Genomic DNA, 23,564 nt, shown 5'->3' with positions numbered 1-23,564 from the left:
GCTGATTGGCTCACTCTCCTCCCCCATCGTGAGTGGGCACGCCCCCTACTGCTGATTGGCTCACTCTCCTCCCCCATCATGAGTGGACACACCCCCTACTGTGCTGATTGGCTCACTCTCTCTTCTCCCCCATCATGAGTGGACACGCCCCCTACTGCTGATTGGCTCACTCTCTCTTCTCCCCCATCATGAGTGGACACGCCCCCTACTGCTGATTGGCTACTAGTGTGCTGTGCTGCTCGGTCCGATCCACTTTTAACAGTGTTTCTCAGAAATCACATACTGCACCTTTAACTACCACCCCTGACATCAGAAAACAAATACGGTAATTTATCAAAGAATCTTGTGGCTCTGAACTGCAACTGCAATGTAAATGGCATAAAGGGAGGAGTGTGAGAAAGAGAGACCGTGAGTAAATGCAGTGTGAGATCTGACGTGAGAGTGTGAGAGTTTGAATCCTCATGACACACAGCACATACAGCTCAATGCTGTTCACACACACACACACACACACACTCCTCACATGCACAGACACGCACTGTGAATCGATGAAAGATCTCACCAACACACAATTAAAAATGATCCTGCTGCAATCCCGTGGTGTTAAAAAACCCGGTTGTGTTCAGAGGAAATCCTACAAGGAACATTTGGTGTAGAAATAATTTTATTCTTAAAGGGATAGTTCACCCAAAAATGAATATTGTCATTAATTACTCGCCCTCATGTTATTCCAAACCCGTAAAACTTTTAAAATGTAATTTTTTTTCAAATTCAATTTGTTCTTCATATAAAGCGAACATTTTGGACTAAACCGCTCAAATCATATGTTTTAGTTTTACGATCTCTTTATGAACTTTTTGAAGCGTCAATGTCAATTGTGAAATATTTAAAATAACTGATTTCTATTGTAATATATTTGAAAATGTAATTTATATGAATTTTCAGCATCATTACTCTTCAGTCTTCAGTGTCACATGATCCTTCAGAAATCATTCTAATATGATGATTTGCTGCTCAAGAAACATTTCTGAGTATTATCAATGTTGAAATCATTAAAAATCATTGAAATCATTATCAATCTTTTTTTTTTCCAGAATACTTTGATGAATAGACAGGTCAACAGCATTTATTTGAAACAGAAATCTCTTGTAACATTTTAAATGTCTTTTACTGTCACTTTTGATCAATTTAATGCATCCTTGCTGAATTTTTTTGTTTTTGTTTAAACAAATCGTAGTGACCCCACACGTTTGAATGCATGGTTGCATACACTGCAGAAATAGTAGTAGTGTGCTAGATAGTGACATTGTGAACACAGCCCCTCTCTCTCTTTCTCTAAAGAACTCACACATATGTGGCAAACATTCAGTGTTTTCACATTCAGTTCATTGCAAAACAACCAATTCCAGTGGTTCCTCATCTCTGGTTGACAAACACATGCAAATAAACTCAATTTACATGTTCCTGTCATTCCACAAGGAAACAAAGATAATCAAATTATCAAAATAAAAAAAATATATTAACAACTTACTCACTCCACCTCTGAAACAAATGTCCTTTTTCTGACTTCCCATCCCCCATCCGTCATTAAGAGACCACTTTTCACAATACAACCACCTGATGGATTAAAACAAGTCTAACCATGCGATTTATTTGACTCACTGAATATCATGTTTCAATCAGACATAAGTCACAGTGCAGGACTTGGAAATGCTTTTTATCTTGAACAAAGACCAAGGCATCACCAACCAAAGAAACATTGAACATGCAGCCGCTTGTTGGGTCATGTGCTCATGCATTTAACTGTAAAAAGCCCAAGGCTACGTTTCATCTGGCATTATTCAGCTCAGTTTGTATATTTTTAATGATTTCACAACATTTCTGTCAGCGGATCCTTCATATGCTGTCATGTTTGTGTAATTATGCTGAGGGCACCATGGAAACATGGTAATAATTACACTTCTGGCCCACTTGGGACGTCATGCACTCATTTTTGAGTGGGCATCAGTGGCCGTCCTGGCTTACTTTGTGCAATAGACGAGATAAGACACGACCAAAGGGGAAACACACTTTTTAACAACATATTAGTTCTTCATGAAAGTAACAGTGTATAGTTCAGTTTTTTAAACTAGAAATGTACACTTTTATTCAGCAAGTAGCCTATGCATTCAATTGATCAAAAGTGACAGTAAAGACATTTATATTTGTTAGAAAAGATTAAAATTTTAAATAAATGCTGTTCTTTTAAACTTTCTATTCATCAAACAGTCCTGAATTTTTTATTTTATTTTTTATTTTAAAATGTATCTCAGTTTCTAGAAATGTAAAGCAGCACAGATGTTTTCAACATTGATAATAATAATAATAATCAGAAATGTTTCTCGAGCAGCAAATCATCATATTAGAATGATTTCTGAAGGATCATGTGACACTGAAGACTGGAGTAATGATGCTGAAAATTCAGCTTTACATCACAGGAATAAATTACATTTGAAAATATGGACAGAAATCAGTCATTTTAAATTGTAATATTTATCAATATCCGTTTTTACTGTATTTTTCATCAAATAAATGCAGTCCTTATGAGACTTCTTTTTAAAAACGTTAAAATATCTTGTTGATTTATGTCTGTAATATACCGAATTTTAATTACTTTTATTGGAAGTTGCACTCAAATCACTTAGTTTGTGTGTGTTTGCTGTCTTGATGCCATCATGTGTGTCTCACCATCAGGGACGGTGGCGAACTCAACCGCTCCAGCGGAGAACGTCACTTTCTCGGGGAACATCACAGACAGTAGAAATGGGTCTGATGTGTCACCTGTGGATAATCAGACAGCAGTTACCACGGCAGGACCTACAACATCTACTACACCCCTGCCATCAACAACCCATGAGCCCACGAGCACCGTCCACATCATCACCACCTTCCACACTACTCCTCCTGAAACCAGCAGAGCTCCAGAAGTGACGAGCGCTCATCCCAAGTCCTCTCCGACAGCGGCATCATCCGCCTTCCCCACGGTCAACACACAGATGTCAGCGAGCAGCAGTCCCGTCCAGGCCAAAGCCCACGCGGACACACCCTCGGCACTGAACGTCGGAGATGACGGTACGTGAAAACAGTGGCTATTCCTGCTTTTCCTTAAAGGGATAGCTCACCCAAAAATCTAAATGAGCCCATGATTTATTCACCCTGAAGCCATCGTAGGTGTATATGACATTCTTCTTTAAGACGAATACAATCAGAGTTATATATATAAAAAAAAAAAAATCCTGGCTCTTCCAAGCTTTATAATGGGAATAAATATGGATATTTTTCTTACATGAACGCATCGCTTTACTTCAGAAGGCATTTATTAACCCGCCAGAGCAGTGTGGAGAACTTTAATCATGAGTAGATGCGCTTTTATGGACTTTCAAAGACACACACCCTTTCACTGCCATTATAATTTAAAGCTTAGAAGAGCCAGGACATTTTTGAATATAACTCAGATTGTGTTAGTCTGAAAGAAGAATGTCATATACACCTAAGACGGCTTCAGGGTGAGTAAATCATGGGCTCATTTACATTTTTGGGTGAACTATCCCTTTATGGTGTGATCACATTAGCGAAATTGTGCATGCAAAAACATGTCGGGTGTTCACTGTGAAAAGCGCAGTGATGTATGAAGCACCGCTCGCCTCACACAGAAATCACTGTCAAGCCAAGCAGCTTTCTGTTGGCCAGCCGGCGGATCACGTGACCAGCTTGAAATCTGCGTGGGGAACTTTTCCGCCCCTATGCAAAACTCCCAATGATTGCACACATTCCTATTGGAGTAGCTGGATTTCACCTGCCAAATTCTGCTGAGCAAATGTAAATCGGACCGCCTTTTAGAATGCAAAAAAATTGTTTTGTTGGCAAGTATTTTATCTTTATCTATTTATCCCAAATATTCCTAAAAACAAGATAAGTAGTCCTCAGTAGTAAATGCAAGACTTTTTTAGCAAATATGATTTGCATTTATTATATTAAATATATTACACTTACATATATATATGTATATAATATATTTAAATACAAATACACTTAAATATAATGCATTTAATAAATATAATTAGTATAAACTATATTTATCAGTACTTTTCGGTATGAATTATTAAAATGACATATATTACACTTAATATATTTATGTACACATAAATATAATGCATTTATTAAATATGATGTATATATATATATATATATATATATATATATACTTAAACATAATGTCCTTAAAATATAGTAAATACACTTAAATATAATGCATTTATTAAATTAATTAGTATAAACTATATTTATCTGTACTTTTCAGTATGAATTATGAATTATTAATTTTACACTTAATATATTTATGTACACTTACATATAATGTATTTATTAAATATAATTGAATTATAAACTATATTTATCAGTGCTTTTATATATGAATTCTGCATTTATATTTAATTACTCTTGGATCATCCGCCATCTTTGATTTATTTTTTCACTGAGCTTCTTGCATTGCATTCTGGGATTTCCTTCTCAATGAAGGATACTTGCAATGGTACCAAACTGAGCTGTTTTTGAAGGCAGAATAATTAAGTTGCCTATGTTTGTAGCCCACAAAGGCGGCTCACTAGATTCTGACACAGAGCTCATATTATGGATTTTAGCATGACTAGATCCCTGTACCAATCAGCATCCAGGACTGGAACTAACTTATATAATCGCTTCAAAGTTTGAGGTCAGTAAGAGTTTACATATTTCGAAAGAAATTAATACTTTTATTCAGCAAGAATGCATTAAATTTATCAAAAAGTGACAGTAAAGACATTTATATTGTTACAAATAAATTATATATTAAATAAATGAACTTGCGATTCATCAAAGAATCCTGAAAAAAAAAAGTTTCCACAAAAAAACTATTTTTAACATTGATAATAAAGAAATGTTTCTTTATTTAGCAGGAAATCATCATATTAGAATGATTTCTGAAGGATCATGTGACACTAAAGACTGGAGTAATGCTGCTGAAAATTCAGCTTTGATCACAGGAATAAATTACATTTGAAAATATACTCCGTGAAATATTATTACAATTTAAAATAACTGTTTTTAATCTGTTTTTACTGTACTTTTGATCAAATAAATGCAGTTTTGGTGAGCGTGAGCGGCTTATCTTCCTGACCCCGAACGTTTGAACGGTCGTGTAACTACGTCCTGCTTGAGGCTGTTAGCGAGGACCAAAAACACTTTCTGCTGGAAACTTCTCGAGCCCAGTTAGGACGCATTTGGACAGAAAGCCTGCTGTTTGAAAGCAGACATGATTTATTGCTGTGATATGAAACATCACATGGTCATTCATTTTGTTGATGCCTTTGTGACCAAATGCAGCTGCACACACAAATATTTACAGCGCACATCTGCAGTTTTGTTTACCATAATGGCGAGGAGCAAAACAAATCCCCATAAAACTGGATATGAATAGAGGTCTAACAGCAGATAGTCTGATAATGGTACGTTTGGGAAACAAGAGCGCCATTATATCTGTAGAGTAACATCGAGCTCTGAGGGACGCCTGAGGCCCGGGACGTCTTCACGCTGACACAACTGAAGAACACACAGATCTTTGTGGATTCGCCAGGCCTGTGCGTCACTGTAGAAACCATCAAGCACAAAAACACACAATATTTACATATTATGTTATAATTCTTTCTCTCTCTATTTCTCTTGTTTTCTTTCTTCCTGGGATTTCTAGACAATAACAAAGTGTCCACTGACCCGCTCCTGGCTGGACTGGTTTCTGCGTTCGTCGTCGTTGCCGCCATTGTGTCGGTCCTCATATTCCTGAAATTCAGAAACACAAATGACGGCCCACAGTTTCGCAGACTTCAAGATCTCCCCATGGTAGGACTTCAGTTTATTGATTCATTCAACACATTCTACATGAATAAATGGCTAAGCAATTAGCCCCGTCACAGAAGTTCAACACTGACAGGAAAAGGGTCGTTCTCAGGAAAACATTTAGATGTAATTTATATGAATGATATGATATTTTTTCCCTTTAAAAGGATAACTAAACCCCTGGTCAGGGCCTGACTACGTATCTCTCTGTAGGCAAGGGCGTGGTTAGCTGGTACCCTCTTACATCACACGGCACCACAACTGCCAATAGGAAAATTCAACTGCAGTAGCCACCGTTCAACCTGAAGAGGACAGCACTCAGACGTTTTTACACCATATATTGTAGAATTAAAACACTTTATACCCAAATGTCAAAAAAAATACTTGAATGAATGAACAGCATTAATAAAGCCCCAGTCTTACAGATTATTAACTAAAAAAAGTTGTTTTAGGGTTTAGTTACCCTTTAATAAAAAATAAAAAAAGATTGCTGAACTTTAAAGATGTTGTAGTTTCCCCATTTTAGGCTCAAATGTACCAGGACCATAACCGCCATAAATAGATTAACACCAATGGTATTGATTTTAAAGTGCCCCTATTAGTTTGGATATTCATGTAGTGTGTGTGATATCGTTTGTGAATGTAAAAGGTCTGCAAAGATCAAAGTTTTGTCTCTGAAAAGAAAGAACTGATTCTGAACTTCTGAAACGAGTCGTCGGTAATTCCAGTCTCACTTCCTGCAAAAAACATACGTAGGTTTGTAACAAATTTGCATATGGTCTTCATTGGCTGCCCGTGAACAGCGTTTACTTTGACCCTCAAACACTAGTTGTCGCTGAGACTGGAAGAGTTTGGTGTGTGTGTGTCAACATGTTGAGAAGTTTTCACTGCTTGTACTTCGAAAGGATGAGGACTCGCACTCGAATTGATACGGTAAAACAGACGCCATTGTTCCTTTCCGTATCACTGTGTATCAAGCGCTGGGGAAGAGTTGAAATTCAGATGTTGTAATGGACGTTTCGTTTCTAACACGGTGTAAGCTGTAGACCAACAGACTGGGCCGTCTGACCAATCAGAGCAGAGTCGGCTCTAGGAAAGGAGGGGCTTAAGGTCCTTGCACACTGAGTCGGACATTTTCATATGCGTTTTTTTTTTCCGTATTCGTCATTCGGTGGCTCTGAATTGTCAAAACACCATTCAAAAGGCTTGAAAAACGCAGAAAATCAAACCCGATACAAATTTTTTATGACGGATGAAAGTTTCGGAGGCGTGTAAGTGTGTAAGTGACGTGTAAGTGTGATTAGAATAACGTGAGGTTGTATTTATTTTTTAATGTGCGAACATTTCGGACTCTGTGTGCATGGACCCTCAGAGAGACCGAATCTTTAATCGAGCCGTTTCACTGTGAATAAAGAGGTGGTGTGCAATGTTTATTATGAGAGAATTTAAAGGACAAGTTCGGTATTTTACACTTAAAGCCCTGTTTACAGACCGTATCTGATGAAATAGAACGGTTAAGATTAAAATTTGGACACATGCTCCTGTCCCGAGAATTTTAGTTTTATTTAGCGTTTGTGGACCTATTTTGCCAAACGCGTCACACCCAGATTCTTCCGTTGAGAGCTTGAATAATAGACACCAGTTGGTGGCGATAATGCACCTTTGCCGATTGCAAGCAAACCGCTGGCATTTCATTTAATACACAGAAGAAGCAGAAGAAGAAGCGGCGGAGGAATACCGTACCTCACACAGCACATTCAATACAATCAATGGAGGTGGACAAACACTACGATAAAACCTGTTGGAAAGCATCTTTTTCAGCGATTTTTGAGTGCACATACCAGTGAACACCCCTGACCACTCGGTGAGTTTCACGTCTTTGTAAACGAAAGTTTAATGTGTTTTAGGAAGGAATCTGCCAGTGCACATAGACAACCATTGTGGGGGTGAGGGGGGAAAGCTAAATAAAACTAAAATTCTCGGGACAGGAGCATGTGTCCAAATTTTAATCTTAACCGTTCTATTTCATCAGATACAATCTGTAATCAGGGCTTTAAGTGTAAAATACCGAACTTACCCTTTAAGTGTTTTTTGACCTTGGATGCATGTAAACCTTCTGTAGTAGACCTCGGAAACAAAATGAGCAGCCTTTAAAATAGTATAATAGGGGTACTTTAAAAATCTATCTTTTTAATGATGTTACTCCCTTAAATATGGCAGAAATTAACAAAGGTCAGGCTTGAAAAAAAATCAGAAATTTAGCTTTTTTTTCCTATAAAAAAATTATAAATGCATGTTTTAATTTCAAGAAAAGAAACATTTTAAAATTATATTTAACCCATTCATTTCTGCTAATGCTGCTTTTTATATATATAGCCTATATATATATTTTTTAAAGCTACACTGTGTAACTTTTTTAGTTTATTCTTAGCTAAAAACACTTAGTTCTTTCAAAAATATATGTGCTCATTAATGTATATTTACTTCGTTCAAGTAATAAAGTATTCTCGTGAGTGTATAATATGCCATTGAAAATACATACGGGTGGGGGGTTCGAATGCCGGTCGCCATGTTGCCCCTCCATCTTGAAAGTACATTAGCCAAAGAGGGACATACCCGTTAATTCAAGCTTCGCCTTTCGCGTTTTAACACTCGATGGAACGGCACCGTGTCGGCACATGTGAAGAGGGGGATTGCTTGAGACTGCTATATAAAAACCTGAATCACTCTTATTCTCGAGGATATGTATGAGTCGCCAAGGAAGCGAAAAAGAGAATTAAGACGGCAACGCAACAGGCAAATCAACAAGACAAATGAGACGCGAGAAACACACACACACACAGACACACACACACAAACTCTCCGCGTACATATTCATATGAGACGCGAGCACACACACACACACACACAAATTCTCCGCGCACATTCATATGAGACGCGAGCACACACACACACACACACAAATCCTCCGCGCACATATTCATTTGAGACGAGAGCACACACACACACACACAAATTATCCGCGCACAAATTCATTTGAGACGCGAGCACACTGACATGATACCTTAAAGATGTGGAAAAGTCGATCAAAAGTGTGGGTACATTTCTCCAGGCTCGATGCCAACAGCGCGCGATGCAGTATTTGCGGTAAAATAATTGCTGCAAAGACCGGTACCACGACAAATACGATGAAGACCTTGACAGTGCACGGAGTAAACATAAGAGCAGAAAGTTGCTCGGTCTTCGACTGGTAAATGAAGAGATACCTTGTTGATCACTCTGACAGTGTATATATTGCAATAAATAATAACCTACTGAATGTACACTGCCGTTCAAAAATGTGTTGGTTAGTCAGATTTTTTTTTTCAGTAAGAATGCATTAAAGTTATCAAAGGTGACATTAAAACGTGTGTAATGTTACAAAATATTTCGTTTGTAAATAAATGCTTTTCTTTTCATTTTTTATTCATCAAAGAATCATGAAAATTTGTATCATAGTTTCCAATAGTTACCTGATAGCTGATGTTAGCAATGAAATGGTAAAAAAAATAACGAAAACATAAAACTATTATTCATTTTACATAGATGTCATAACCTATATGTTAACTGACAAATTAAATTACTGCAAATTATAATAGTTTTCTAAAGTAACCTCATCACTTGAAGGAACACAATGGACGAGGTCGAACTGGAAGCCATGTTAATCTTGGACTACATTGGCCACCGTAGGAGTTAAAACGAAATCGGAATTGAGAGGAACAGAAACTAATATTCACTGGATGGTCATATACCTTTTCACCGCTAGATGGGGGTAAAAATCACACAGTGTAGCTTTAAATAATACTTTTTTTTTTTTTTGGTCATTCCCTTAAATATTTAGGACTGAATAAAAGCACAAGAAAAAGTTCTGCAATTCTGTATTTTCCTTTTCATGGTATTTTAATAAAAATAAAAAAAGCGAAATGTGTTTTTTTTTCTATATTATTAAAATTGAATGGTGATAAATTGAAAGAAAAGATCCATCACGTAATGTAGTTTCCTGATAATCCTATTAAAGGGGTCCTATTATGCCTGTATTATAGCTTTCTTTAGTGTGTAATGTTGCTGTTTGAGAATGAAAAAGCTCTGCAAAGTTATAAAGTCCCTCCAGCGGGAGTTCTTCTCTATACCAGTGTCAGTTTCTGAACTCCTGAAATGCCTCCATTGTAGTCTTGAGTTTTCTTCCGGGAACGAACGCGGAACAATATTCTTCCTTTCAATAATTCCCGCCCAAGGCATACGCAGAATAAAGGGGCGGGGCCTGGATGAGTTAGTTAGTAGTGTGTTGAAACTCACGGTTATAGTGAGCGGCGGGACTTTTCCCAAACACACTCAAAGCACTTGACCAATCACAACACTGGTCCAACCGACCAATCAGAGCACAGTGTGCTTTACAGAAGGAGGGGCTTCATAGAGACAGGAACTAAACAGCGTTACTGACAGACTGGGAATGGAGTTGCAACATTGTCAAATATGTGAAAAATTATGTTTTTTTTTTAAACATTCAAGCATGAAATCCTTTCTAGTACAAAATCAACACTTTGAAAAAGAGCATAACAGGACCCCTTTATGTCTGAGAACGCCTCACTGACATCTGTGTGTTTCAGGACGATATGCTGGAGGACGCCCCTCTCTCCATGTACAGCTACTGAAAAACAGAGATGTTCCTCGGACATCTTCAGAGCGCCCAGCATCCTCTGTTCAACACAAGAAAGACAGAAATGAATGGCTCATGTGCTTCATAGAGGCACACACACACACACTCCTGTTGTTTCTGTTACAGGACTAAATGTAGCGTAATACTCCACTTTAGTTGTTAAATTCACCGTGTGCCGTCAGTGCCTGTTTGTTGGGTTGTATTCTTGCACTTTACGTGGGTTTTGGGAAGGGTCGTGCGCTGCGGGAATATTTGGGAGCCGTTTTTGGCTCCATGTGTTCATTTGTTTCTCTGATAGCTGCGTCGTCTCTGGATCTACTTCAGTTGTGTGTCTGTTACATTTTGTCTAATTCTAACTTAGCTGCTTTGTTGTTTTTCTGATCAAGTTCTTGGTTTTGTTAAAGAAATGCTCCACCTCTCAGTCAGCAACACTCGTGTTTACAGTAGTGCACTTATAATGCAAGTCTAGAGGCACCTAAATAAACTATGAAATGCATTTTCAACTGTACAGCCACATGACGTCGCAAATAACACACATTAACATGAGACTAGGGTGATTAAACTTCTCTGTGTAAAGTTATTTTGTTTTCCAACTCCTGTAAACAGTCTAAACCCTGTAACCTCTGCATGACACACACAAGAATAGACTTCATAGCAAATGCATTACTGTAAACTGATTTTTGCTCATTTTTACAAACTGAGGGATGAACAGCTGAAATATTCAAATGTTGCTTGACCTGTATTGAACCCGGGACATTTCTTTAATACTCCATGAACAGCATCAATAATGATTTTCCAGTGTTCATTTCTCTGCTTCGTTCCCAAGGATGTTTCCTCCTCTGATAAATACTACTTTTGTCAGTCATAAATGCTCACTTAACTTTTTTTTTTTCATCATTTGAAATGTCTTCAAATTGACAAAACAACAACAACAGTGAAAATGCAATTGGCTCTTTTAAACAAAACAACTAAATACTAAATACTGCTGCTTTTAAAATTAAGTTAAGATAAAAAAATCTATTTAGGTGCACTTTTACAGGCAGCCAACACTGGTCAACGCACAGTAAGACGTTTAGCCATAGTTTTAAAGGGATAGTTCACCCAAAACATTTAAATTCTGTCATCATTTACTCACACTCAATGTTGTTCCAAACCTGTATGAGTTTCTCTCTTCTGTTGAACACAAAATAAATTTAAAGAATGTTTGTAACCAGAGTTGACGGTAGCCATTGACTTTTAATCAACTGTCTGGTTACCAACATTCTTCAAAATATCTTCTTTTGTGTACAACAGAAGAAAGAAACTCATACATGTTTAGAACAAACATGAGGCTGAGTAAATGATGACAGAATTTTCATTTTTGGGTGATCCATCCCTTTAATGCTTTTCTTGTGCCTGAAATGTTTTTTATAAAAACGGAGGAAAAAAATGAACAAAATATAGCTATAAACACCCATTTTTTATTGATTAATAAAAGTGAAAAATACAGTATTTTTCTTCTTGTGCTTTGTTGGCTGATGGATGTGTGATGTTGTTTACTTCATGTAATAACTTGTAAGAGTGCATTGAACGTGTTTTTCTTATTACACATTGTTCTTTTTTAATTAATAAAATCTTTGAAATACACACCAAATTGTTACTTTTGGTAAGTTGTCTCACAACACTAAAAACACAAGTTACGACATGATAAAATAATGATTTATTTCAAAATTTTCACTTTTCATTTTCACAATTTGAAGGTTTCTGTTCTTATTGTGAGCGATTCATCAATACATGTTTTTCTAAAGTAAAAAAAACAACAACAACATTGATGTAAACATGCTTCAAATACTGACTGCACATGTTTGAAACATGTACCCAAGCCCAAGTCGAACTTCTCTTTCACTGTTTGGGCGTTTTGTGTTGCATGTTCATATTCAAAACCCATTTTGCATTATTTCGGAAGCCATTTCGCAACTTATTGTTAACTAATACCTCAATTTCCTGAATACTGTGTGGCTGAATTCATAACCGCATACTACTCTTATTATTTCTGCTTTAGAAATATACTTTAAACAAGTAAGAGTAGTATGCTAGCATGTGGTTCCAAATACAGCATATGTCAATGCAATACTTACAAAGTATTTAAAGAGACTATCTGTGTCAGTCTTACTACAGAAACTCAGTGAGCACCATGGACTTGATTTTACCTCAACGTAGATCAATATTAGAAATAGCCCAGTCCAGTCCAGTCCTTCATGACCGAAGTAAACTGTCCGTTACCTAGTCAACACTTAAGAACAAGGAGGTCAGAGGTCACTGAGACTGAGGTCTGGAGGACTGTCTGAAACTCTGTCCACCCCTTCAGCATCATTGTCAAGGTTACTCTCGAGCCCACTTCCAGCATTGCTGATGTCACTTCCTGACAGGTCTGAATTTAGACGGACCCGTTGGCGCCTCCTCCTGGTTTGTAGCTCTAAAATCAATTAGAAAAATGAGTAATTGTTAGTGTAAACCTGGGTTTCTCCTAACTGTGGTTCGCAAGTTGATGAAAAACTAATACTTGATTAAATCGTAAAAATGTACAATAACATAAAAAAATTAAATAAAATAAAAAGTGCCCTCCTCTCTTCAGGGAGTTAGTTTCCTCTAACTAAAATCACACCTTATTTTATTTCAGCTAGTTTCCAAGGCAATTTTAATTTCAAGAACTACAATAACTAAAACTTATACACACACAACACACACAAAATTATAAAAACACCACAATTACTACAACGTTAAAATTAAAGCAGAAAATTATTGTAGCGAGGACGCATGTCCTCAATTTCCCGTCAGGTCTAAAATATAAACACGATAATAGGCTCACCATAGTGAATCAGGGTAAGACAAAAACACGTTTTGGAAGAAGGATTGATGCATTGACTCATTTAAACGTAAAATTTGGTTATTTTTGAACAAACAAAAAAGTTGCATAGTGTACCTTAATAATGAAAAAAGGTACTGAAGGCTTATTTTATTTAGCTTTTACAGTGAAATAGGATTCACCCTTCAGTGCATGTGTATCTCTCGTGTCATGTGTCCATGCGTCACCTGGTTCTTCCAGCCAGGATGCATCCAACTCGTCTGAGCTGATCTCGGCCAGACTGGGAGTGGGACTGAAATCATCCTCCGACGCTGACGACACGCGTCTCTCGGCCCTCGTCTTCACGGTTACCACTGGTACCACACAGGTGCAAGAGAACAATGAAAGGACCCCACATGCAAAGAGGGAAATTGCACAGAAATCTCTGGCAATTCCAGATGTCAGAGAGAGGCTAAATGAAGGTTTTTGGCTTATATTTGACCTTCAAGAGGGAACAAAAAAAAGTATTACGCCCCTTTAATGAGTGTGTGTTCACAGCTGCGCTCACCTGGTTTCTGTGGGACCTGTGCAGGTGTGGGCAGGAGAGAGTCTCTCAGGACCAGACCTCTCACCTCGTCCTTCAGATCAGAGACTGTGACTCTGAATCACACACAGAAAATAAAGCGGCCTCCTTTCATCAGGGTTATTATCTTCAGCTAAACATTTTTTATAGATTCATGAAATAAAATACAGTTGAAACACGAATATCGTGCGAAAGTTAATTTCAGTGATTCAACTTAAAAGGTGAAACAAATATATTATATAGAGACATTACATGCAAAGTGAGATATTTCGAGCCTTTATTTGTTACAATTTTGATGATTATGGCTTATAATTTTGATGATTATGGATTATGGCTATACGAGTTTCACCAGTAAATATAAACTGAAATTAAATACTGAAAAAAAAGTGAATTTCATCTAGTTGCCAACAAGGCAGCACAGAATTTTCTTAGCAATGTTAAAACACACATTAACCCATCACTTGTTTAGCGTTCATGTAAACACTACATACAGATTCACCGATCAGAATGAATTCAGTTAGATTGAAACAGAGGATGGTAACCGCTACTACTCAGCTTTCTCCACAGAACAAGAGACTGTTAGCTTAGCTTCCAATAAAAGATGGCTGATTTGTACATTCTGTGAGTGAGATCCCTCTATGGGCGGGTTGAAAACATGCGGCTCTAGCGCCTTCTACTGGCTGTAGTCTCTAGCCTCTGGACAAAAAAGCCTCCGATGAAGATTTTTGCGTCATCGGAGGATTTTTTCCAGACAAAAAATACATAAATCTCTCGTCTCAGGGGGACATGACGGAGGGAAGCACGGTCATTCGGAAATACTACAGGTTTTCTACTGATACAAAGCTTAATGCTAAATCCTGAAGTATCCCTTTAAGGACACACTCACCTGAGGTCACGTACTTCCTGTTGAGTGTGCTGGTATTGTGACACCATCCGAGCTAGTTCAAAACTGTGTGCGCGGTGTGAATCTGTGAAACTCTCTAACGTCTGCAGAATACAAACATCACATGAGCTGTGAAATGAGACTGAACCAGAACATGCTATTTGTTGAAACTACACAGCAAAAACCACTCGTTCACAACATATATAATATGCAATACCCATTTGCATAAGGAGTTATCATTTACATATGGAAGTCATTTTAAATGCATATTAAAGATACAGTAGCAACAGTCAATTCAAATCTTGACTAACTTTAGAAAAGAAAACACCCTTTAGGTAAAATGTTAAATATTATATTTAGAATCATGTAAAGGATACCATACGGACAAACAGAAAAAGCAAAATAAATGTCTTTACTGTCTTTTGATCAATTGAATGCATCCTTGCTGAGTAAAAGTATTAATTTCTATAAAAGATAGAGAAATGAATGAATGATACTGTACATATGTGCGTTTACCTTAGAGCTGCGTTCATACTGTCTCCTTGTTTCTCTGGCCTCTGACTGGAGCTGGAACGTATCTTCCTCCTGCCGCACTACAGAAACACAAACCAGTTTGCTTTTTTAACATTCATGAGCATGATATATAAATGTAGCCAAAATGCCCAGAGTCAGAATGTCTATCAGTATCGAAGTGGTTATGAATGTGAAGCCAACACAAACACAGCCAGTCTCGAAGCGTGATGTTTATTTGCGTGACAGAGGAAGCAGTAGAACACGCGTGCATGTGTTTATTTTAACACAAAGTGCATTTGCACTGGCAGAAAGCCCTGACTGTAATAACAGGACACTCATATACTGAAAGAGTTTGATTTATGCATGTAACATTATAGCGTATACCTGATATGCACAGGTGGAACAGTCGGTTCATGCATCTATGGCATCAAACGTATATGTGACCCTGGACCACAAAAACAGTCACAAGGGTCAATTTTTTTTAAATTGAGATTTATGCATCATCTGAAAGCTGAATGAATAAGCTTTCCATTGATGCATGGTTTGTTAGGATAGGACAATATTTGGTCAAGATACAACTACCGGTATTTGAAAATCTGAAATCTGAGGCTGCAAAAAAACTAAATAAACATTGAGAAAATAACCTTTAACGATGTTCACAATGTTGGTGCATTCACTCACAAAAATATTTTTTGTATACATTTACGGTAGGAAATTTACTAAATATCTTCATGGAACATGATCTTTACTTAATATCCTAATGATTTTTGTATAAAAGAAAAATAGATAATTTTGACCCATACAATGTATTGTTGGCTATTGCCACAAATATACCCGTGCGACATGTCACTGGTTTTGTGATCCAGGGTCACATATATGAAAGGTAACTAGTATACGACCTACTCAGTTTGTTTTTGAGAATGTCCACCTCTCTCCTGAGCTGCTCCAGTTCTTCTCTGCGGAGTTTAGAGCTGAAACTGTGGACGGACAAATATTACAAACAATCAGTGTCTGTACAAGCACAAGCTGTTTACTACAAGATGATTACTAGCACACCTGGGGTCAGTTTTGATTTCATCTTGACTTTAAACTATTGACTTTTTTAGATTTGATGTGCATGACAGGGTCGGGTCGATATGTGAATATTCACAATATATTTGCAAAACTTTTTTTTATAATACTTTTTTTTTCAGATTTTTATTAATTCAGATTTTTAAAAATGTTTTTGAAAGAAGTCTCTTCTGCTCATCAAGGCTGCGTTTATTTGTTCAAAAAATACAGTAAAAAAAAGTTAATATTTTGAAACATTTTTACAATTTAAAAGAACTTTTTTACTTAAATATATTTGAACATTATTAAAATATTTAACTGAATATTAAACAGTTTTCAACATTGATAATAATATGAACCATTATTAATACTTGAGCACCAGAAATAATTAATAACTGAGCACTAACTCATCATATTAGAATAATTTCTGAAGGATCATGTGACACTAAAGACTGGAGTAATGATGCTGAAAATTCAGCTTTGAGCACAGGAATATATATACATTTAAAATATATTCACATAGAAAACAGTAATTTGAAATTGTCATATTTCACAATATTACTGTTGTGCAATGTATTTTTGACTTAATAAATGAATCCTTGGTGGGCAGAAGAGATTTCTTTCAAAAGCATTACAAAAATAATAATTATTCTGAACTTTTGACCATTTTTTATTGATTTTTCACAGATGCCACAAAAGAGTCACTACAGACCTTTCTTCCTGGTTTCCTAGAGTCGTGGCTCGGTTGATCTGAGCTCTCAGGCTGCTCATCTCTCGATCCATCTCTCTCTTCCACTGCTCGATCCGTCGATCCGGTCCAGGGCTCGATGATCTCCGCTCCACATCCCGCTCTCTCTCCTCCAGTTTATCCTGAAGTCTCTTCTGCTCCTCTGCAACAATTCATATCAACTCAAACAGAGCAGATTTTGTTCTTGGCATATTCTATTAAATTACTTATTGAAAAGACGTATTCATTAAAGGGCTCATGACATGGACTTTTATTTTAATATGTTCCTTGAGGTTCACTTATAATCTTAATATAGTTTTAGTAATAACAATTTTTGCACAAAAAAACAACACATTTACAGGTGAAACTCGAAAAATTTGAATATTGTGCAAAAGTTTATTTATTTCAGTAATTCAACTTAAAAGGTGAAACTAAAATATTATATAGACTCATTACAAGCAAAGTGAGATATTTCAAGCCTTTATTTTGATGATTTTGGCTTACAACAATGAAAACCTTTTCCTTCTAATTTTGAATTTGGGGTTTCATATAAGCTGGAATTACTGAAATAAATGAACTTTTGCACAATATTCAAATTTTTCGAGTTTCACCTGTATGTAGAAAAATGACTTTTCAACCTTCATTCTGCCTCTCTGTCTGAAATTCAAAAAAAAAATTAAGGCGCAGCTCCTTTAAGGCTTGTCAGTAAATGCCCGATTGGCTTACATCATTGCATAGGAAACCGTATTATTACACACGACTGAGTGTTTTGACAACACGTATATAAAACCGTCATTTACAGACAAAGCATTATGAAACATTAACTTCCGGTTTGTGATGCAGCTGCTGTCAGATCCAATACAGTCATCTTTTAACAACAGTTTCTTAGTGAACTCTCCATTACTCTGCCTCGTTTACAAAACTAAATGCTCCGAGCAAACATATGATCCTCTGATGCGATCCAGGAGGCCATTAAAATAAATCATCCAGTTATTTCTGACACTGGGATCCTTGTGAAGTCTGTACAGAGACACAAACCAGCTGTTTAAACTGGATGTGTCAAAGCAAACGTTCTTTCACTCTTTCATTTGTCCTGTTTTCAGCAGACTCAAATGTGTGGAGTGTGTCTGTATGACTTCCCTGTTACTGAAGTCAACGTGATCCCGGCCGTATCCAGATCAGATGGTGGACCTGCACCTGGACTCATCATGACGCATCCCTGATGTGCCAGCCGGCGTGATGACTCCGACCTCCAACCAGATGGAAATGGATAAATACTCTAAATGTTCTGATCCAATCTGACTTGTAATGCTGCCTGAATCATAATCACACACTGTTGGCCCCGACTGAGCCTGGGTTCTCCCAAGGTTTTTTTCTCCATTCTGTCACTGATGAAGTTTTGGTTCCTTGCCACTGTTGCCTTGGATTTTGGCTTGCTTAGTTGTGGACATTTATTATTATTTAACATTATTATTATCTGCCTTACTTAATGTGTACTTACTGATGTATTATTTTCATGTTATCACTGAGAAGCTGGTTTTCATTTCGAAGTTTCTCGAGCAGGTCCAAAACTGTGGAATGACCTCCCACAATCGATTAGATCTGCCAAAACCCTATCCATGTTCAAAGCTATGCTAAAAAAACATCTTTTAAACTCTAATTGAGAGCTATCTTAAATGGGTTACTGTCTATGTTGTCTTCTTCTTGTGATATGTATACTTATCCTACTGTTTTGTTTTATTCTGTTATTGTGAAGCACTTTGGGCAACGTCAGTTGTATTAAAATGTTATTTAAATTAATTGTGCTATATAAATAAACAAACAAAACAAAACAAGCTGCTTTGATACCATCTGTATTGTAAAAAGCGCTATATAAATAAAGGTGACCTGACTTGACCTTATGTAGTCTTTTGTCTTCCGGTCTGTATTTTCACAGCGCTCTTGCGTTTTTATGAATGAACGGCTCGTTTTAAAATCTTCCCGATCTACTGACATTTGTTAAGACATCTGCTTTAAACATTACAATCCTCATGATAACTTTCGTTAACTTTACATTAAGTAAATCCACTTCAAAAGCTAATTACTCCTGGACAGCAATGCCATAGAGATATACAGAGAGATCGCAAAAATGGAAGTTCAATATTCAAAAGATGCTGCGCCCTCGTTTCTCTGGCGCATAAAGTCTTTACGGTATCTAGTTATTATAATAAATTCTATTTGCTTTTGACATGACACGACACTCGGTGTAAGCGAATATCAGCCGTTAAAGGGATACTTCAGGATTTAGCATTAAGCTTTGTATCAGTAGAAAACCTGTAGTATTTCTGAATGACCGTGCTTCCCTCCCTCATGTCCCCCTGAGACGAGAGATTTATGTATTTTTTGTCTGGAAAAAATCCTCAATTGACGCAAAAATCGTCATTTTGCGTCATCGGAGGATATTTTGTCCAGAGGCGAGAGACTACAGCCAGTAGAAGGCGCTAGATCCGCATGTTTTCAGCTCGCACATAGAGGGAGGATCTCACTCACAGAATGTACAAATAGTGTCAGCCATCTTTTATTTGGAAGCTAAGCTAACAGGCTCTTGTTCTGTGGAGAAAGCTGAGTAGTAGCGGTTACCATCCTCTTTTTCCCGGACACGTCCGGCCGTCGAGATCGTCCAAAATGTCCGGGATTCGGCTTTTGCTTTCTGCAGTCGCCATTCATTGTTTTTGGAAGTACATTCATTGTCATGAATGTACAGTCGCCATTCATTGTTTACAAGCACACCTTTTGTTTCAATCTAACCGAATTAATTCCGACTGGTGAATCTGAATGTAGTGTTTAAATGAACGCTAAACAAGTGATCGGTTAATGTGCGTTTTAACATTGCTAAGAAAATTCCCGCTCCTCCGTGAGATACGAGACCGGTGCGTCTCACAGGTGTCGCTCATCAGTAATCACGCCACCGGTCTCGCGTCGTTCTCCCGCGGCCGTCAGTCTCGTCCTGCAGTAAACATGATGAATGCCGACTGTAGAACGCAAAAGCCGAATCCCAGACATTTTGGGCCAATTCCAGACAATCCCGGGTTTTAGTAGCCTAGCCTAGTTGTTTAACTGCGCTCTTACCGGTAGGCGTGGCTTGGGAGTGGCCTCGTAGAGCAGCGAAGCAAGTGCATTCTGGGAGTTGTTGGCTTTCATCCACATGAGCCAAATACATTTTCTGGCTTTTCTCAGTCTAGAAGGCTCCATATTCAAAAATAATTTCACATTTCTACTACATAAATGACCCATTTTAAATACACATTCATCTTTCCAGAGGTGAAATATCCCTTTAAGTGACTAAACGCCAGTGGGCGGGGCCTATTGTGTGCTGATGAATAGCTATTGGCTGATGTGTTGCTCTAGGGGCGGGCATATGCAAATGCATTTGCCTGTGTGATGTCACAGATCCCGCATTATCAAAACAAGCCGTTTTTGGAGCTTGATTAAATAAATGCTTTGGTTATAATGAGGAAGACATTAAGCTGTGAAACGTGCAGGATGTTTTAATTGGTACGAAGACCTCTTATATGTCAACAGATCAAGGCCAATTTGATTTCTCATGTCACGACCCCTTTAAAATCTTAGCGTATTAAAGAACATGGAAACATTGAGATGGATGATCACCTTGTAATGTTTGTATTTGTCTGTGCTGAGCGTTTCGTTCTCTTTCCAATAATCGAAGACTCTGTGTTAAAGTCTCAATGGCCTGTGGCAAAATAAAATAAAACGTATTTGTTATTCTGGAATGATACACTGTAGGATTCAGTTTATTATATTAAGGCAAGACACTGCAGTCAAAAACACTGTTTTTTCATGCACCGTACTTTCTATCTATTTGCATCTATAGATTTTTAATTTGCAATAAACATTTGCCTATATATCAACAAAATGAAACAATATTTTCTGAACCTAGCTTTATTCAAGATTCAGATTTATGTTCTGGAAATGTATACAAATGGTGCATATTTAATTACTTAATGCCTCATTTGCATTTTTAATACAGTATTATAATATTTTAAAACTTAATACAGAACAATTGTTTTAATGTACTGTGATTAATCAACTAGGGAGTTATGGTGATAATATCTATCAGTTCAAATGTTTACCTAATCTCCTGTTGCGTCTTGCCTTAAATGATGAACTCATATATTGTGCCCCAGATCTCAAGTGGACAGCACTAAATACAGATCAATGATCCAATACGTCATGTGATCCAAACACACATTAATAGCAGATGAAGTCAACTCGTGTGGTCATGTGACCCGAGCAGGTGTTAGCCTGACCTGACTCTGTTGCTGTAGTTGTGTCTGGATGGCGGTCAGATCTGACCACTGAACCGCAGGACTGAGAGAGGACGAGGGCTTCAAATCAACACCGGCTGTGACCTCTCTGACCGGAAACACATCTGCAGAGAGAAACTAATTAATTAACTAATTAAATCATATTAAACATGTACAGTAGTGGACAAAATGTATGTGTCCAGAGGGGATATTTTAAAGTAAATATTTGAGGGAATAACAAAACAAAACTTGATTAGGGTATTTATCTGACAAAATTATTTGGCACAAAAAAAAAAAAAAAAAAGGCAAACTACAGCTGTATATTTTATTTTACTATGCAAAAAATTAATATAATGCATAGAAAAGCAAAAAAAAAAAACTCTCAGGAAAGAGCATAGATTGATACAACATACCCAGTTATTAATATTTTGTTGGCTCTCTCTTGTTTTTGCATGTGTTCATAATTTCTTTGTATGACAGCCTGGCCAAAATTTACGCCTGCACAATTTGGCATGTTTCATCACAAATAAAACAAATGATTAAAGCACAACTATGCAATATGCTTACAAAATATTTAACACCTATAGTCTTTAATATTTTAATATAGGGTGAAGATGTACATTTCCCCGAAGCCAGACATCTCTTTTGGGCACTACTCTATAAGGTTCGACAAATAAATAAAACAAATTCACTATAAAACACTTTTCCCCCTTTGTATTCATGTTTGTTGCTTTATTTGTTATAGAAAATTTGGTCCATGATCCTCCATTATTCTCTGATCAATGAATTTCCATTACTTTTCCAATTACTAGATAAGGATTTATTTATTATTATTATTATTTTATGGAGATTTAACTCCCAAACAGGGCTATTATCGTTAAATAAAAATATTAAAACTTAAAGCTGATATAAAATATAATATAAATATTAGAAGAAAAACTTAGAAAACTAAAAAAACTTTTGCATTAGCTGAGGCACTAAAACTGGAATAAACAAACTGAAAGCACATGACAAAATAAAAACTGCAGACATAAAATAAAAACTATAATAGTAATAATACTAAACGAACGTTGCTCAGAAATAGCTAATTTAGCATTTTAATGTTTTGACAATAAAAGGTTTCAGGATGTAAAACTTTTACTAATTTCCACGACTTCTTTAGGCCAGGAAATTATTATTTTTAAAATTCCCTTTTTATTTCCAGGTTTTCCATGACTATGGGAATTGAAAAGAATTATACAAAATATTCTCCATCTGTTGGTTTTCTATTATAATGGACTTGATCTTTTAAAAAGGACTTACCTTCAGTTCTTCTAGGAGATCTTCCATATGTAGTTAGCCGTTCCTTGTAAGACACAATATTAGTAACTGAGGTAAATTAAAGCTGTATATAACATGTGGGTTAGTAAATAAATGACAGAATTTTATTTTTAGATCTCTTTAATTTATCTAACAGACAGAGAGCGCACTCTAGCGGCCAGTGTCTGCAACATTCTAAACTTACATGCATTTGAGAAAAATTTAAATGAATGATTATTAGTGATGAAATATAGTTTCATACCCTCATCTTTGCGACACTTCCGTCCGCCTCGGAGATAATGGAGCTCAATTGATGGTCCCAGTTCATCCTGAGCGCCTGATAACCAGCTTCTCGAATGAAACACGAGCATAAAACCTGTCTACTTTATGAAGACACTTTAAACCAGTGGAAATAATGACAGGTGAGGTTACAGGGACAGGTAAACGGATCGATCGCAGTGTCACCGGATTCTGCAGAGGTGTGTTTCAGCTTTAGTAAACAAACAACTAAAATAATAACGCTTCAAAACACACACGCGCGCGCGTAACACTGAAGCGACCGTTTATTTCTGAAAAACTTCACGAACGAATATCCTTCCATAAATAATATAATTAAAAGTTAGATTACACGTCTATAATCCTCTTTTTATGGGGCCAGTGCCCGTTTCAGTTTAAATCCAGGAGCCAGAGCCACTATTACACGCCACTTCCGTCACACCACATGGATTATGGGAAATGTAGTAAATCTGGTTTAATGGCCGCTCACTCCTTATGA

General features: G+C 36.9%; 2 protein-coding genes across 2 annotated transcripts in view; one reads left to right on the top strand and one right to left on the bottom strand.

Annotated features, from left to right (window-relative positions):
• The window catches only part of LOC307012672 (uncharacterized protein), a 19,610-nt gene extending 7,371 nt beyond the window's left edge, over positions 1-12,239 (top strand). The window contains exons 3-5 of the mRNA XM_079639585.1: positions 2,734-3,111; positions 5,765-5,913; positions 10,557-12,239. Of these exons, the coding sequence (XP_079495711.1) occupies positions 2,734-3,111; positions 5,765-5,913; positions 10,557-10,601 (572 nt within the window). The 3' untranslated portion in view covers positions 10,602-12,239. The remainder of the gene's footprint in view (positions 1-2,733; positions 3,112-5,764; positions 5,914-10,556) is intronic.
• Positions 12,209-23,564, bottom strand: LOC307012670 (uncharacterized protein). The gene is made up of 11 exons (XM_079639582.1): positions 23,052-23,564; positions 22,793-22,835; positions 21,494-21,615; positions 20,835-20,916; positions 17,172-17,349; positions 16,313-16,386; positions 15,413-15,489; positions 14,900-15,000; positions 13,999-14,090; positions 13,679-13,804; positions 12,209-13,061 (listed from the first exon to the last, which is right to left on the bottom strand). Exons 1-11 carry the CDS (start codon positions 23,115-23,117, stop codon positions 12,895-12,897), a joined length of 1,128 nt encoding a protein of 375 aa, XP_079495708.1. The 5' UTR covers positions 23,118-23,564; the 3' UTR covers positions 12,209-12,894.

The sequence above is a fragment of the Phoxinus phoxinus genome (genome assembly GCF_949152265.1).
Source record: "Phoxinus phoxinus genome assembly, chromosome: 16".
NCBI lineage: Eukaryota > Metazoa > Chordata > Actinopteri > Cypriniformes > Leuciscidae > Phoxinus > Phoxinus phoxinus.
The sequence above is the reverse complement of the archived record's forward strand: the minus strand, read 5'-3'. Positions and strand labels throughout refer to the sequence as shown.